General features: G+C 41.8%; 1 protein-coding gene across 1 annotated transcript in view; it reads right to left on the reverse strand.

Moving 5' to 3' along the window:
• ANAPC1 (anaphase promoting complex subunit 1) overlaps positions 1-14,689 on the reverse strand; it is a 258,672-nt gene that overhangs the window by 160,441 nt on the left and 83,542 nt on the right. The window contains exons 16-18 of the mRNA XM_077283141.1: positions 11,566-11,753; positions 9,424-9,498; positions 6,866-7,131 (exon numbers count right to left, since the gene is read on the reverse strand). Of these exons, the coding sequence (XP_077139256.1) occupies positions 6,866-7,131; positions 9,424-9,498; positions 11,566-11,753 (529 nt within the window). The remainder of the gene's footprint in view (positions 1-6,865; positions 7,132-9,423; positions 9,499-11,565; positions 11,754-14,689) is intronic.

Genomic DNA, 14,689 nt, shown 5'->3' on the forward strand with positions numbered 1-14,689 from the left:
TCTTCTCTGCTCTACGAATATTGTGTGTGACCACATACATACATTTCCTTTTTTGCATAACCTTACGGATAGAGTGTGCGGTGAATTCTCTTCATTTGGACTCTCAAGTGTCTCAAGGGCCCATTCCACCAGCACCTCACATTTGGACAGAGTGCAGGCCAATTTATTGTATCCAGAACCTTAATAGGACAGGTGACTGTGCATGTGCCGTAAAAAGCTACGCCTTCTCCCTTCAGGTGTAGTAAGATATGCTCCCATTGGATATTCTGACCTAATATTGGATACCAGGGATGCGGAAGTAAGACGCTGCTCAAGCCGTTTGCCATATCTGATCTAATACGGGAGATACCAGGGTAGTGAGGTAAGAAGAGGCTGCTGACGCTGCTGTCCACCATATCTGATCTAATATTGAAGATACCAGGGGTGCTGAGGTAAGAAGAGACTGATCATTGTGGTTTGTCCAAATGAAGAGGTATGATCACTTCAAAAAGCGTTGACAAATAAAACTGCATCCATTGTATTTTGGATCCTCGGATGCGTGGGGTTCTTATCCACTTCCAACTCCAAGTTTGTATAGTATCAGTTTTGGTGGATATTAGGGTTCTGAGGCTGTCCGCCATATCTGATCTAATAGTGGCGATATCAGGGTGCTGAGGCAAGAGGCTGCTCACACTGCTGTCCACCATATCTGATCTAATAGTGGAGATATCGGGGTGCTGAGGTAAGAGGCTGCTCACACTGCTGTCCGCCATATCTGATCTAATAGTGCAGATACCAGGGTGCTGAGGTAAGGGGCTGCTCACACTGCTGTCCACCATATCTGATCTAATAGTGCAGATACCAGGGTGCTGAGGTAAGGGGCTGCTCACACTGCTGTCCACCATATCTGATCTAATAGTGGCGATATCAGGGTGCTGAGGTAAGAGGCTGCTCACACTGCTGTCCGCCATATCTGATCTAATAGTGGAGATATCGGGGTGCTGAGGTAAGAGGCCGCTCACACTGCTGTCCGCCATATCTGATCTAATAGTGGAGATATCAGGGTGCTGAGGTAAGAGGCTGCTCACACTGCTGTCCGCCATATCTGATCTAATAGTGGAGATATCGGGGTGCTGAGGTAAGAGGCTGCTCACACTGCTGTCCGCCATATCTGATCTAATAGTGCAGATACCAGGGTGCTGAGGTAAGGGGCTGCTCACACTGCTGTCCACCATATCTGATCTAATAGTGCAGATACCAGGGTGCTGAGGTAAGGGGCTGCTCACACTGCTGTCCACCATATCTGATCTAATAGTGGCGATATCAGGGTGCTGAGGTAAGAGGCTGCTCACACTGCTGTCCGCCATATCTGATCTAATAGTGGAGATATCGGGGTGCTGAGGTAAGAGGCCGCTCACACTGCTGTCCGCCATATCTGATCTAATAGTGCAGATACCAGGGTGCTGAGGTAAGGGGCTGCTCACACTGCTGTCCACCATATCTGATCTAATAGTGGCGATATCAGGGTGCTGAGGTAAGAGGCTGCTCACACTGCTGTCCGCCATATCTGATCTAATAGTGCAGATATCAGGGTGCTGAGGTAAGAGGCTGCTCGCACTGCTGTCTGCCATATCTGATCTAATAGTGCAGATACCAGGGTGCAGAGGTAAGAGGCTGCTCACACTGCTGTCCCTCATATCTGATCTAATAGTGCAGATATCAGGGTGCTGAGGTAAGGGGCGGCTCACCACTGCTGTCTGCCATATCTGATCTAATAGTGCAGATATCAGGGTGCTGAGGTAAGAGGCTGCTCGCACTGCTGTCTGCCATATCTGATCTAATAGTGCAGATACCAGGGTGCAGAGGTAAGAGGCTGCTCACACTGCTGTCCCTCATACAGTGGGGCAAAAAAGTATTTAGTCAGTCAGCAATAGTGCAAGTTCCACCACTTAAAAAGATGAGAGGCGTCTGTAATTTACATCATAGGTAGACCTCAACTATGGGAGACAAACTGAGAAAAAAAAATCCAGAAAATCACATTGTCTGTTTTTTTAACATTTTATTTGCATATTATGGTGGAAAATAAGTATTTGGTCAGAAACAAACAATCAAGATTTCTGGCTCTCACAGACCTGTAACTTCTTCAAGAGTCTCCTCTTTCCTCCACTCATTACCTGTAGTAATGGCACCTGTTTAAACTTGTTATCAGTATAAAAAGGCACCTGTGCACACCCTCAAACAGTCTGACTCCAAACTCCACTATGGTGAAGACCAAAGAGCTGTCAAAGGACACCAGAAACAAAATTGTAGCCCTGCACCAGGCTGGGAAGACTGAATCTGCAATAGCCAACCAGCTTGGAGTGAAGAAATCAACAGTGGGAGCAATAATTAGAAAATGGAAGACATTCAAGACCACTGATAATCTCCCTCGATCTGGGGCTCCACGCAAAATCCCACCCCGTGGGGTCAGAATGATCACAAGAACGGTGAGCAAAAATCCCAGAACCACGCGGGGGGACCTAGTGAATGAACTGCAGAGAGCTGGGACCAATGTAACAAGGCCTACCATAAGTAACACACTACGCCACCATGGACTCAGATCCTGCAGTGCCAGACGTGTCCCACTGCTTAAGCCAGTACATGTCCGGGCCCGTCTGAAGTTTGCTAGAGAGCATTTGGATGATCCAGAGGAGTTTTGGGAGAATGTCCTATGGTCTGATGAAACCAAACTGGAACTGTTTGGTAGAAACACAACTTGTCGTGTTTGGAGGAAAAAGAATACTGAGTTGCATCCATCAAACACCATACCTACTGTAAAGCATGGTGGTGGAAACATCATGCTTTGGGGCTGTTTCTCTGCAAAGGGGCCAGGATGACTGATCCGGGTACATGAAAGAATGAATGGGGCCATGTATCGTGAGATTTTGAGTGCAAACCTCCTTCCATCAGCAAGGGCATTGAAGATGAAACGTGGCTGGGTCTTTCAACATGACAATGATCCAAAGCACACCGCCAGGGCAACGAAGGAGTGGCTTCGTAAGAAGCATTTTCAGGTCCTGGAGTGGCCTAGCCAGTCTCCAAATCTCAACCCTATAGAAAACCTTTGGAGGGAGTTGAAAGTCCGTGTTGCCAAGCGAAAAGCCAAAAACATCACTGCTCTAGAGGAGATCTGCATGGAGGAATGGGCCAACATACCAACAACAGTGTGTGGCAACCTTGTGAAGACTTACAGAAAACGTTTGACCTCTGTCATTGCCAACAAAGGATATATTACAAAATATTGAGATGAAATTTTGTTTCTGACCAAATACTTATTTTCCACCATAATATGCAAATAAAATGATAAAAAAACAGACAATGTGATTTTCTGGATTTTTATTTCTCAGTTTTTCTCCCATAGTTGAGGTGTACTACCTATGATGTAAATTACAGACACCTCTCATCTTTTTAAGTGGTGGAACTTGCACTATTGCTGAATGACTAAATACTTTTTTGCCCCACTGTATCTGATCTAATAGTGCAGATACCAGGGTGCTGAGGTAAGAGGCTGCTCACACTTCTGTCTGCCATATCTGATCGAATAGTGGAGATATCAAGGTACTGAGATAAGAGGCAGCTCACATTAATGTGCACCATAACGTTCTCATCTAATTCTGGTACTTTTTACATTTTATTTTTACTCATCTTTTGAGCTGGAGAACCTGCGATCACATTGTGGGTGCTGATGGGAGCTAATATGCTTTTCCACAGGCAATCGCTCCATTTAAGTGCTGCTGTCAAGATTTCGACAGCAGAATCTAAACTGCTAACATCAGAACTTGCCAGCAGCCAGCATCTGTTGCTTGTGAACCAGACTCAAGTGAGCCTGCTCTAAACATGTGGACCACGGCATAGATGTACAGTTACATATATATGCACCAAAGGGTTAAAAGTATTTTGCAACCTATTTACTAACATTTGTTTTATTTTATTTTTTTTTCTATTTCTTCAACGAAAGCGAAGCTACATCTGCAAATTATTAAATCTTCTAGAGATCAACCATTTATGGCGTAGAGGTTTACCATATATATTGGTCACCATTAGAGATGAGCGAGTGTACTCGTTGCTTGGGTGACCTCCGAGTATTTATGACTGCTCAAGAGATTTAGTTTTCATTGAGGCAGCTGAATGATTTACAGCTACTAGGCTGCTTGATTACATGTGGGGATTCCCCATCAACCTGGCAACCCCCACATGTACTCAGCCTGGCTAGTAGCTGTAAATCATTCAGCTGCCGCGATGAAACAATCTCCGAGCAGTCATAAATACTCGGAGGTCAACCGAGCAATGAATACACTTGCTCATCACTAGTCACCATTCAAGCCTCTGTGTTGATTCCTACAAATTGGCCTGTACAGTAGCAGGAGACATTTCACTGTCCCTTCACAAAAAGATCTTTATGATAAAAGTGATCCACTAAGCATTTGTGACACATTAGGTGGACATTTGGAGAGGGAAACAAACCACCACCAGTGGGGGCTATATCAATAATTTAACAGCAATACCTAAACACAGAAGTGGGAAGATTATACTAAATACACCAAATATTGTACCCCCCCAAAAAAAGTAAATTGTGCCCTAATAAATTCATCACATTTATTAAGTGTTTTAGATACTTTTGCGCTTTGTGAGCATGTCCTTAATGTGACACTGTGCATCAAAAATAAACCAAAACTTTATTTTTCACAAATCAAGCCAATAGGTGGTGTAAACTTAGACTAGACATTGTAAAGATGATTTATCAAATAGCCTAAGCCACAGTGATAAATTTGGTGCATTTTAAAGGGAACCTGTCACCCCCAAAATCGAAGGTGAGCTAAGCCCACCGGCATCAGGGGCTTATTTACAGCATTCTGTACTGCTGTAGATAAGCCCCCAATGTATCCTGAAAGATGAGAAAGAGAGGTTAGATTATACTCACCTGAGCGGGCAGTCCAGTCTGATGGGCATCGTGGTCCGAGGCCTCCCATCTTCATAGGAGGACGTCCTCTTCTTGTCTTCACGCTGCTGCTCCGGCGCAGGCGTACTTTGTCTACACTGTTGAGCGCCTGCCCACTGCAGTACTTTGCTCTGCCCTCAACAGGGCAGACAAAGTACGCCTGCGCCAGAGCAGCAGCGTGAAGACAAGAGGACGTCATCCTATGAAGATGGGAGGCCTCGGACCGCGATGCCCATCGGACTGGACTGCCCGCTCAGGTGAGTATAATCTAACCTCTTTTTCTCATAAACCCCTGATGCCGGTGGGCTTAGCTCACCTTCGATTTTGGATTCAGCAACGGTTTACACCTGCTCCTCAATAGGAATCCGCAGGTGTAAAACCGCAGGTGAAATCCGTACAAAAATCGAGGTAAATCTGCGGTAACTCCGCAGGAAATTTGCAGTGCGGTTTACCTACAGACTTACCAAAATCAGTCAGGAAAAATCTACAGAGTAATCCGCAGCATGTGCACATACCCTAAGGCTATGGGCACACGTTGCGGATTGGGGTGCAGAATTTTCCGCACAAAATCTGCATCTCCTGGCAGAAAACACAGGTGCGGATTTTATGCGGATTTTGTGCGTTTTTGTTGCGGAATTGATGTGGATTTTCGGCGTTTCTTTTACCCCTGCGGATTTCTATAATGGAAGGGCTCAGAAACGCTGCAGTTCCACACAAACAAAAGTAGCATGCTACTTCTTTTGATCTGCAGCGCAGCGGTTTTCATGTGGATTTTTCCGCACCATTAGCACAGGATTTTTTTTTCTATTGATTTACATTGTACTGTAAATCACTTTGCGGAACTGCAGCGTTTCTGCACGGAAAAATCCGCTGCGAACCCGCACTAAATCCGCATCGTGTGCACACAGCCTAAGACTATCTAATCTAAGGGTCGATCTCCTCTGCTCACACGGGCTGAGGCCCTCTCTCTCCCCCGGCCATCACGGCCCTCTGGATGTTTTTTCGTAAATAAAGGAATCATTTAAAGAAGACGGGTGAGTGCCCTCATTATTGTGCTTACTGGACGTTTTGTAATCTAAGGGTCCACTTACAAAAAACAAAAAAAAATTGACCAGCGGAATAAAACTGCCACCCATTAGTTAATATTTACCAGTTGGTGGTGCTTCGAAGTAGACTGACGCACGCAGACTTCGCTGAACAAACTGCAATAAATTGTTCTAAGTAGTGTGAGTCCTGTTTCATCGGCTGATCTCAACCGGTTCACATTGTTAGCTTACCATGAAATGAGCAGTCCAAGAACATTTGCTCACGATAATCTTTCAGTGTCATTTCTCACTGTCTAAAAGTATGACAATACTGATAAATATTCCTTATTATGTTTTACACAATTTAACAGAAAATAATAATAGGTTGGGGGATCAATGCAGGAGACTGAAACGACTCAGCAGTCATAGGGGTTGTTATGGCAAAAGAAACATGTTTATTGTGACTTGGTATGTTAAATAACAAAGCGATAGTCATGGCCAGCACATATCTGCCTCTAGCACGGGCAGTTTTGCGGTGTGTGTTTACACCTAGAGACAGAAGAACCACAACTGCCTGTGACTGGCCACCACAGTCAGTTGACATCCCGAGCGCCTGAACAGTGAAGTCACAGATGGCACGCTGTGTAACTGACCCGACCATGGTAGAGAAACACAGAACGCACTGGTCCTGCAGTCTATTTTCAGCTGGCATAAACGCAGACTATGCAGCAGCCTGTGCGGATTCTAGGTAAAAAATGGTAGGCGAATATTTACCAAGCCGATGGTCAAAATTTACATTTTGCCAGGACAACCCCTCCAAAAAGGTTTTTACACCAATTTATGCAATGTTAAGGTCTTATATGCATTACGTATAACCAAGTACCTTGCCAGCTGCAGGAGCAAGGTGACCAGGGAACGAATCCCTTCTCTCATTAATGTGTTCAGTTTCAGCTCTTCGTAGGTCAGATGAAGCACATAGAATATAGATGGGATGTAACTGAAGAGGAGAGCAGTGGTGTCCAGACTAAAAACCTGCTGAATATCTTCTTTACAAGCAGACACTTCCACAGGATCCAGCTGCAATGCTTTCGCCAGCACATGAAACTCAACATTTCGGTGATAGTCTGAATTTATCAGGTACTCCCAATCCTAGACATGCAAACAAACAAGTTAATGCATGAGAATTTGTAAGAAATACTTGTTTTGCACAATAAAAAGGTCTAGTTTACAGTAAGCTGTACAACAGTTAGAATTGATCCACTTTTTATTTGATAAACATCTCTGATGGTAGCCTGAGAAGATATAATTGTGGAAGTCAAAAATCACATAAGTGTATTGGTATGCTGACCCTTTAGGGTACGTGCCCACGTTCAGCAATCGCAGCATTTTAGATGCAGCTCATCTCCGCTGTCCAAAACGCTGCGTTCTACGATAAAAGAACAATGGATGGAATTTATAGAAATCCCATGCCCACTGTGCTTCTATTTAACCTTGCGTACACTCATCCGCAATTTCTTCTCCACAACAGGAATTACCACAATAGAATGTATTGGATGCGGTAAATCTACATTGTTCAATGAACACATGCAGATTTACAGTGCCTTGTGAAAGTATTCGGACCCCTGGAACTTTTCAACCTTTTCCCACATATCATGCTTCAAACATAAAGATACCAAATGTAAATTTTTGGTGAAGAATCAACAACAAGTGGAACACAATTGTGAAGTTGAAAGTAATTTATTGGTTATTTAAAATTTTTGTGAAAATTCATAAACTGAAAAGTGGAGCGTGCAATATTATTCAGCCCCTTTAACTTAATACTTTGTTGCGCCACCTTTTGCTGTGATTACAGCTGCAAGTCGCTTGGGGTATGTCTCTATCAGATTTGCACATCAGGAGACTGAAATTCTTGCCCATTCTTCCTTGGCAAACAGCTCGAGCTCAGTGAGGTTTGATGGAGAAGATCGTTTGTGAACAGCAGTTTTCAGCTCTTTCCACAGATTCTCGATTGGATTGAGGTCTGGACTTTGACTTGGCCATTCTAACACCTGGATATGTTTATTTGTGAACCATTCCATTGTAAATTTTGCTTGATGTTTGGGATCATTGTCTTGTTGGAAGACAAATCTCCGTCCCAGTCTCAGGTCTTTTGCAGACTCCAACAGGTTTTCTTCAAGAATGGTCCTGTATTTGGCTCCATCCATCTTCCCATCAATTCTAACCATCTTCCCTGTCCCTGCTGAAGAAAAGCAGACCCAAACCATGATGCTGCCACCACCATGGTTGACAGTGGGGATGGTGTGTTCAGGGTGATGAGCTGTGTTGCCTTTACGCCAAACATATCGTTTGGCATTGTTGCCAAAAAGTTCGATTTTGGTTTCATCTGACCAGAGCACCTTCTTCCACATGTTTGGTGTGTCTCCCAGGTGGCTTGTTGCAAACTTTAAACAACACTTTTTATGGATATCTGTGAGAAATGGCTTTCTTCTTGCAACTCTTCCATAAAGGCCAGATTTGTGCATTGTATGACTGATTGTTGTCCTGTGGACAGACTGTCCCACCTCAGCTGTAGATCTCAGCAGTTCATCCAGAGTGATCATGGGCCTCTTGGCTGCATCTCTGATCAGTCTTCTCCTTGTTTGAGATGAAAGTTTAGAGGGACGGCTGGGTCTCGGTAGATTTGCAGTGGTGTGATACTCCTTCCATTTCAATATGATCGCTTGCACAGTGCTCCTTGGGATGTTTAAAGTTGAGGAAATCATTTTGTATCCAAATCTGGCATTATACTTCTCCACAACAGTATCACGGACCTGCCTGTTGTGTTCCTTGGTCTTCATGATGGTCTCTGTGCTTCAAACAGAACCCTGAGACTATCACAGAGCAGGTGCATTTATACGGAGACTTGATTACAAACAGGTGGATTATATTTATCATCATTAGGCATTTAGGACAACATTGGATCATTCAGAGATCCACAATGAACTTCTGGAGTGCGTTTGCTGCACTAAAAGTAAAGGGGCCGAATAATAGTGCACGCCCCACTTTTCAGTTTTTGAATTTCCACAAAAATTTAAAATAACCAATAAATTTCGTTCAACTTCACAATTGTGTTCCACTTGTAGTTGATTCTTCACCAAAAATTTACATTTGGTATCTTTATGTTTGAAGCATGATATGTGGGAAAAGGATGAAAAGTTCCAGGGAGCCAAATACTTTCGCAACGCACTGTAACTGCGTGACTGAAGGCAGCATTTTGGACCCAGCGAAAATACACTGCGTCCAAGGCGTTGCTACTTCCTGATCGTGGACACATAACTTAACTCACTTATTAGAATAATTGGATTTTCTTGATTCCTCATAGGGGTTTTCATCCACATCTAGCCAAGAACTATACAAACGTAATATGGTTGTGTAAACGCAGTCTTATAGAACATGTTTTACCTCATCACATCCAGTTTCTGAGGGTCGGGCCTTCTTAGGAGCAATTACTGGAGACAATAAGTTTTCAAAATCAAGCTGAAAAGGAAAAAAAAAATGAGTGAATGTATTATAACATCCTGGAAATAAATAATCTAATATGGTTTGGAGACCTCCACTACAATTAGATGCAATGGCTGCCTAAAGACATAACCACATAGCAGATTTCAGCCAGAGCCAAAAAGAAAAGTGGATTAAAAAATGCAGAAGTGGAATAGTTTGGTCAACTCTTGGTTTAAGCTTACAAATACTGAGCAAAATACCGACATGTTAAGTTGGACTGAAGCAGACAACCTCATTCTATGCTGCCAAATGCATAACCAAAGAACACCCCCTCTCTCCTTCAATGCTTCCTTCACACATACAGTATCTGTTCCTTAACCCCTGGGCCATTTTCCATATTTGCGTTTTCGTTTTTTTGCTCCTCTTCTTTCCAGACACAAACTTTTTTTTATTTTTCAGTCAATACTGCCATGTGAGAGCTTGTTTTTTTGTGGGACAAGCTGTACTTTTGAACACCACCAATGGTTTTATCTCACGTGTACAACAGTCACATCAGGAGATGTGACTGCTCTACCAGGCCGCCGGCGATACACTGACAGGAGGTAATCATTCCCGCAGTGTATCACTGAGCTGCCGTGACAGAGTTCATCGGAGTTCATCAGTTGATCAGCTCCGGTGCTCTCACTTATGGCACGGCTGCGTGAGAACTTTCTCACGGCAGCTCAGTGATACACTGCTGGAGCAATTACCGCCTGTCAGTCACAGCTCTCTAAGTCATCAAGATCATCGTGGGACATTATGGATTTTCTTCTCTGCAGACAGGTGAGGAATATTTTGGTTTATTATTTTATTTTTGTTGCAGGAGACGTTGGCTTTAGTGGATTAGGCGTTCAGCGAGTATGGTTTAATTAAGATTCAATAAAAGGAGTCTGTTTTATTTTTTTGAAATAAAGGACTTTACTCTCGGTATGAATGTTTTTATACAATCACTATAGGGTTACTAATGGATAAGTGTCTTATAGAAACCTCTCCATTACTAACCTATGGGCTTGATGTCACCTGACAATATAAAGGTGACATCAACCCCACAAATTATGAACCCCACTTGCCACCGCTACAGGACAAGTGGGAAGAGCGAGGCTAGGCACCAGATTTGGCACATCTTATAGATGCGCTATTTCTGGGGCGGCTGAGAGCTAATGTTTTTAATCTGGGAGGGACCAGTATCCATGGTCTGTTCCTAAGCTATGAATATCTGTCCACAGCTATCTGTCTAGCTTTTGGGGGTTATATTTTATGGAGGGACCCCATGTCAATTTTTTTTCTGGGGTCCCCCTGTAAACTAGCCAGTAAAGGCTACGCAAACAGCTGCGAGCTGATATTAATAGCCTAGAAACCTTTATGACTATTGGCTACTTCCCAGAATATTAACATGAGACCTCAGCTGTCTGCTTTTAGAGAGCCCATGCATTTTTTTTTTTTCTTGAAAATTAACAGTTGCTGTCTGGTTACAGCCTATATATGTTCCTTCTGTTAATGCTCCTGCATAGGCTGGTGACAATGTGGGTGTGTGTGTGAGCTTACTTATCGGCTTAGTAATGAGGGTGTCGGGCTGACACCTTTTCATTACTAAGCCTACGGCTAGGTGTCAATGACAGCTGCTGACACCAAACCCTAATCCCATTACACTAGCACCACTGCATTAGAATGAAAAAGGTGGTGTTGAGCAAAGAAATTACATCACAAAACTTTTTTTAAAAAAATATCTTTAACTCAAAAAAGCCTTCATTGCTGTACAAAAACACCTGCAAAAATGCATAAAAAAAGTGGCAAAAGACGCGCATTTTTGAAGCAGCGTCTTTCCTGCCAAGAGATGCAGAAACCTTACAGAAATTTCTGCAAGCAAACACTCAACGTGCGCACATAGCCTTAACTAGGAATATAGGTGTTGATAAATAAGCGTTGCTATATTTTACATCAACTAGGATGATTACTATAACATAATGGAAAGGAGAGAGTAAAACCCACAACAATTACACTATGTGCAGTTTGGTACAATGTCTGTAGGTTTTACTCATCATTCAACCTCATGCACACACTTACATTGTGAGTCCAGGACAGTTTGTCAGTGTTATATCCCATCATATTCATAAGGCAGGTAACAAACAGATTCCATTCAGAATGATTACTGGGGCCTCCTGGTGCATTGAGGCAGTTATACCATTTCACAAGCATCTGTACAGCTATTTTTTTTGGCAGGATGTATTTAACAGCTTGAAGACATTTTTTTACTGCAAAAAAATAAAAAAGATAATGTAAGTAGACATAATTTACAGCTGAAAGTGAAAGAAACAAACTTAGTCAATATAGAGTAAATATTTTTGAAAGCCAAAATAATATCCTTTTATATGTGCATTTTTTCATGTAAGATTTACTCTCACAATATTCAAACTACATTTCTATGCCCTTAAACCAGATAGTTATACCACACAAAACAAGTAAATAACATTTCCCACATGTCTACTTTACAGTTGCATCATTTTTTGAAACATAATTTTGTTTCTTTTTTTGTTAGAAGTGTTCAAAGTTGATCAGCAATTTCTCATTTTCCAACAAAATTTACAAAACCATTTTTTGTTTAGGGACCACGTCACATTTGAAGTCACTCTGAGGGGCCTATATGACAGAAAATACCCAAAAGTGCTAATTCTAAAACCTGTACCCCTCAAGGTGTTCAAAACCACATTCAAGAAGTTTATTATTCCATCAGGTGCTTAATAGAAATTAGACCGGCGTCACACTAGCGAGTTTTACGGACGTATGAGCGCAGAAAATACGTCCAGAAATTACGCATTGCACACGGCCCAATGATTCTCTATGGGGCAGCTCCTATCTGCCGTATATTACGCATCCGTAATATACGGTATGTTACGGGCGTAGAAAATCGCAGCATGCTGCATTTGTCAGCGTATTGCGCAAAAAATCCACCAATGAAAGTCTATGGGGGCGAGAAAATTACGGATTACACAAGGACCATGCGTGTGACTTGCGAGAAATACGCACCGGTGTTCTATAGAAAAGCCGGCAATTCAGTGCGGTGTACAGTAAAATCACACTGACAGAATAGAATAGGTAGAATAAATGTGTACACATAGAATAGATTATATATATATATATATGTGTCAGTGAGACACATATACACACATATATATATATATATATATATATATATATATATATATATATATACATACACACACACACACACACACACACACACAGTATATATATATATATATATTTATATTTAATTCAGCGCTTGATAGCAGAAAAGCCGGTAATTCAATTGCCGGCTTTTCCTATCTCCTTCACAAACCCGACAGGATATGAGACATGGTTTACATACAGTAAACCATCTCACATCCCTTCTTTTGTTACATATTCCTCTTTACTAATGTAACAAGTGTATCTGTGTAAAATTTGGGGGCTCTAGCTATTAAATTAAGGGTTAAATCCCGGAAAAAATTGGTGTGGTCTCCCACGCAATTTTCTCCGCCAGAGTGTGAAAGCCAGTGACTGAGGGCAGATATTAGTAGCCTAGAGAGGGACCATGGTTATAGGACCCCCTAGCTAAAAACATCTGCCCCCAGCCACCCCAGAAAAGGCACATCTGTAAGATGCGCCTATTCTGGCAGTTAGCCTCTCTCTTCCCACTCCCGTGTAGAGGTGGGATATGGGGTAATGAAGGGTTAATGTCACCTTGCTATTGTAAGGTGACATTAAGCCAGGTTAATAATGGAGAGGTGTCAATTATGACACCTATCCATTATTAATCCAATAGTAGTAAATGGTTAATAAAAAACACACACATTATTAAAAAGTATTTTAATGAAATAAAGACACATGGTGTTTTAATATTTTATTATACTCTTAATCCACCTGAAGACCCTTGTCACCTGAAATAAAGTAAAAAAAACAACAAACAACAATATTCAATACCTTCCGTCGTTCAGTCTTGTCCCACGCTGTAAATCCATCTGAAGGGGTTAAATCATTTTACACCCAGGAGCTCTCAAATCACGGTGATTCACCCCCTGCTGGATGAACTCATATGAACTCGAGCGTGAGAAAATATTCTGAAAAGTTTCCAGGCTCGAGTTCATATGAGTTCATCCAGTGAAGGAGATAGGAAAAGCCGGCAATTGAATTACCGGCTTTTCTGCTATCTAGCGCTGAATTAAATATATATATATATATATATATATATATATATATATATATATATATATATATATATATATATATATATATATATATATATATATATATATATATATGTGTCTCACTGACGTGTATATATATTGTATATAGACTGTATATATGTTTTTAAGAATATTTGAGCCGATGGATTGAGAAAAAAATCGCCATACGGATGCCATACAGATGACACTCGGATAAATTTGTGCATAAAAATCGCGTCCTCGCATTGAATACGGAACAGTGTTTTGGGACAATTACTGAGTATTACGGCCATAAAAACGGACCGTATTTACTTACGCCTAGTGTGACGCCGGCCTTAAACTCTTCATCTCAAAGCCTATTTTTACCTTCCTGACCAGGCCAATATTTTCAATTCTGACCACTGTCATTTTATGAGGTAATAACTCTGGAACACTTCAATGCATTACATGGATTCTGAGATTGTTTTTCGTGACATCCTTCATGATAGTGATAAAATTTGTTTGGTATAGCTTACGTTTATTTGTGAAGAAAACAGGGATTTTTGTGTACTCACCGTAAAACTCTTTTCTCTGAGTCACTCATTGGGGGACACAGACAATGGGTTGTACAGTTGTGGCCAAAAGTATTCACACCCCTGCAATTCTGTCAGATAATACTCAGTTTCTTCCTGAAAATGATTGCAATCACAAATTCTTTGGTATTATCTTCATTTAATTTGTCTTAAATGAAAAAACACTAAAGAGAATGAAGCAAAAAGCAAAACATTGATCATTTCAAACAAAACTCCAAAAATGGGCCAGACAAAAGTATTGGCACCCTCAGCCTAATACTCGGTTGCACAACCTTTAGCCAAAATAACTGCGACCAAACGCTTCCGGTAACCATCAATGAGTTTCTTACAATGCTCTAGGAATTCTTCGTTGGCAAACTGCTCCAGGTCCCTGATATTTGAAGGGTGCCTTCTCCAAACTGCCATTTTTAGATC

The sequence above is a fragment of the Ranitomeya variabilis genome, chromosome 2 (genome assembly GCF_051348905.1).
Source record: "Ranitomeya variabilis isolate aRanVar5 chromosome 2, aRanVar5.hap1, whole genome shotgun sequence".
Lineage (NCBI taxonomy): Eukaryota > Metazoa > Chordata > Amphibia > Anura > Dendrobatidae > Ranitomeya > Ranitomeya variabilis.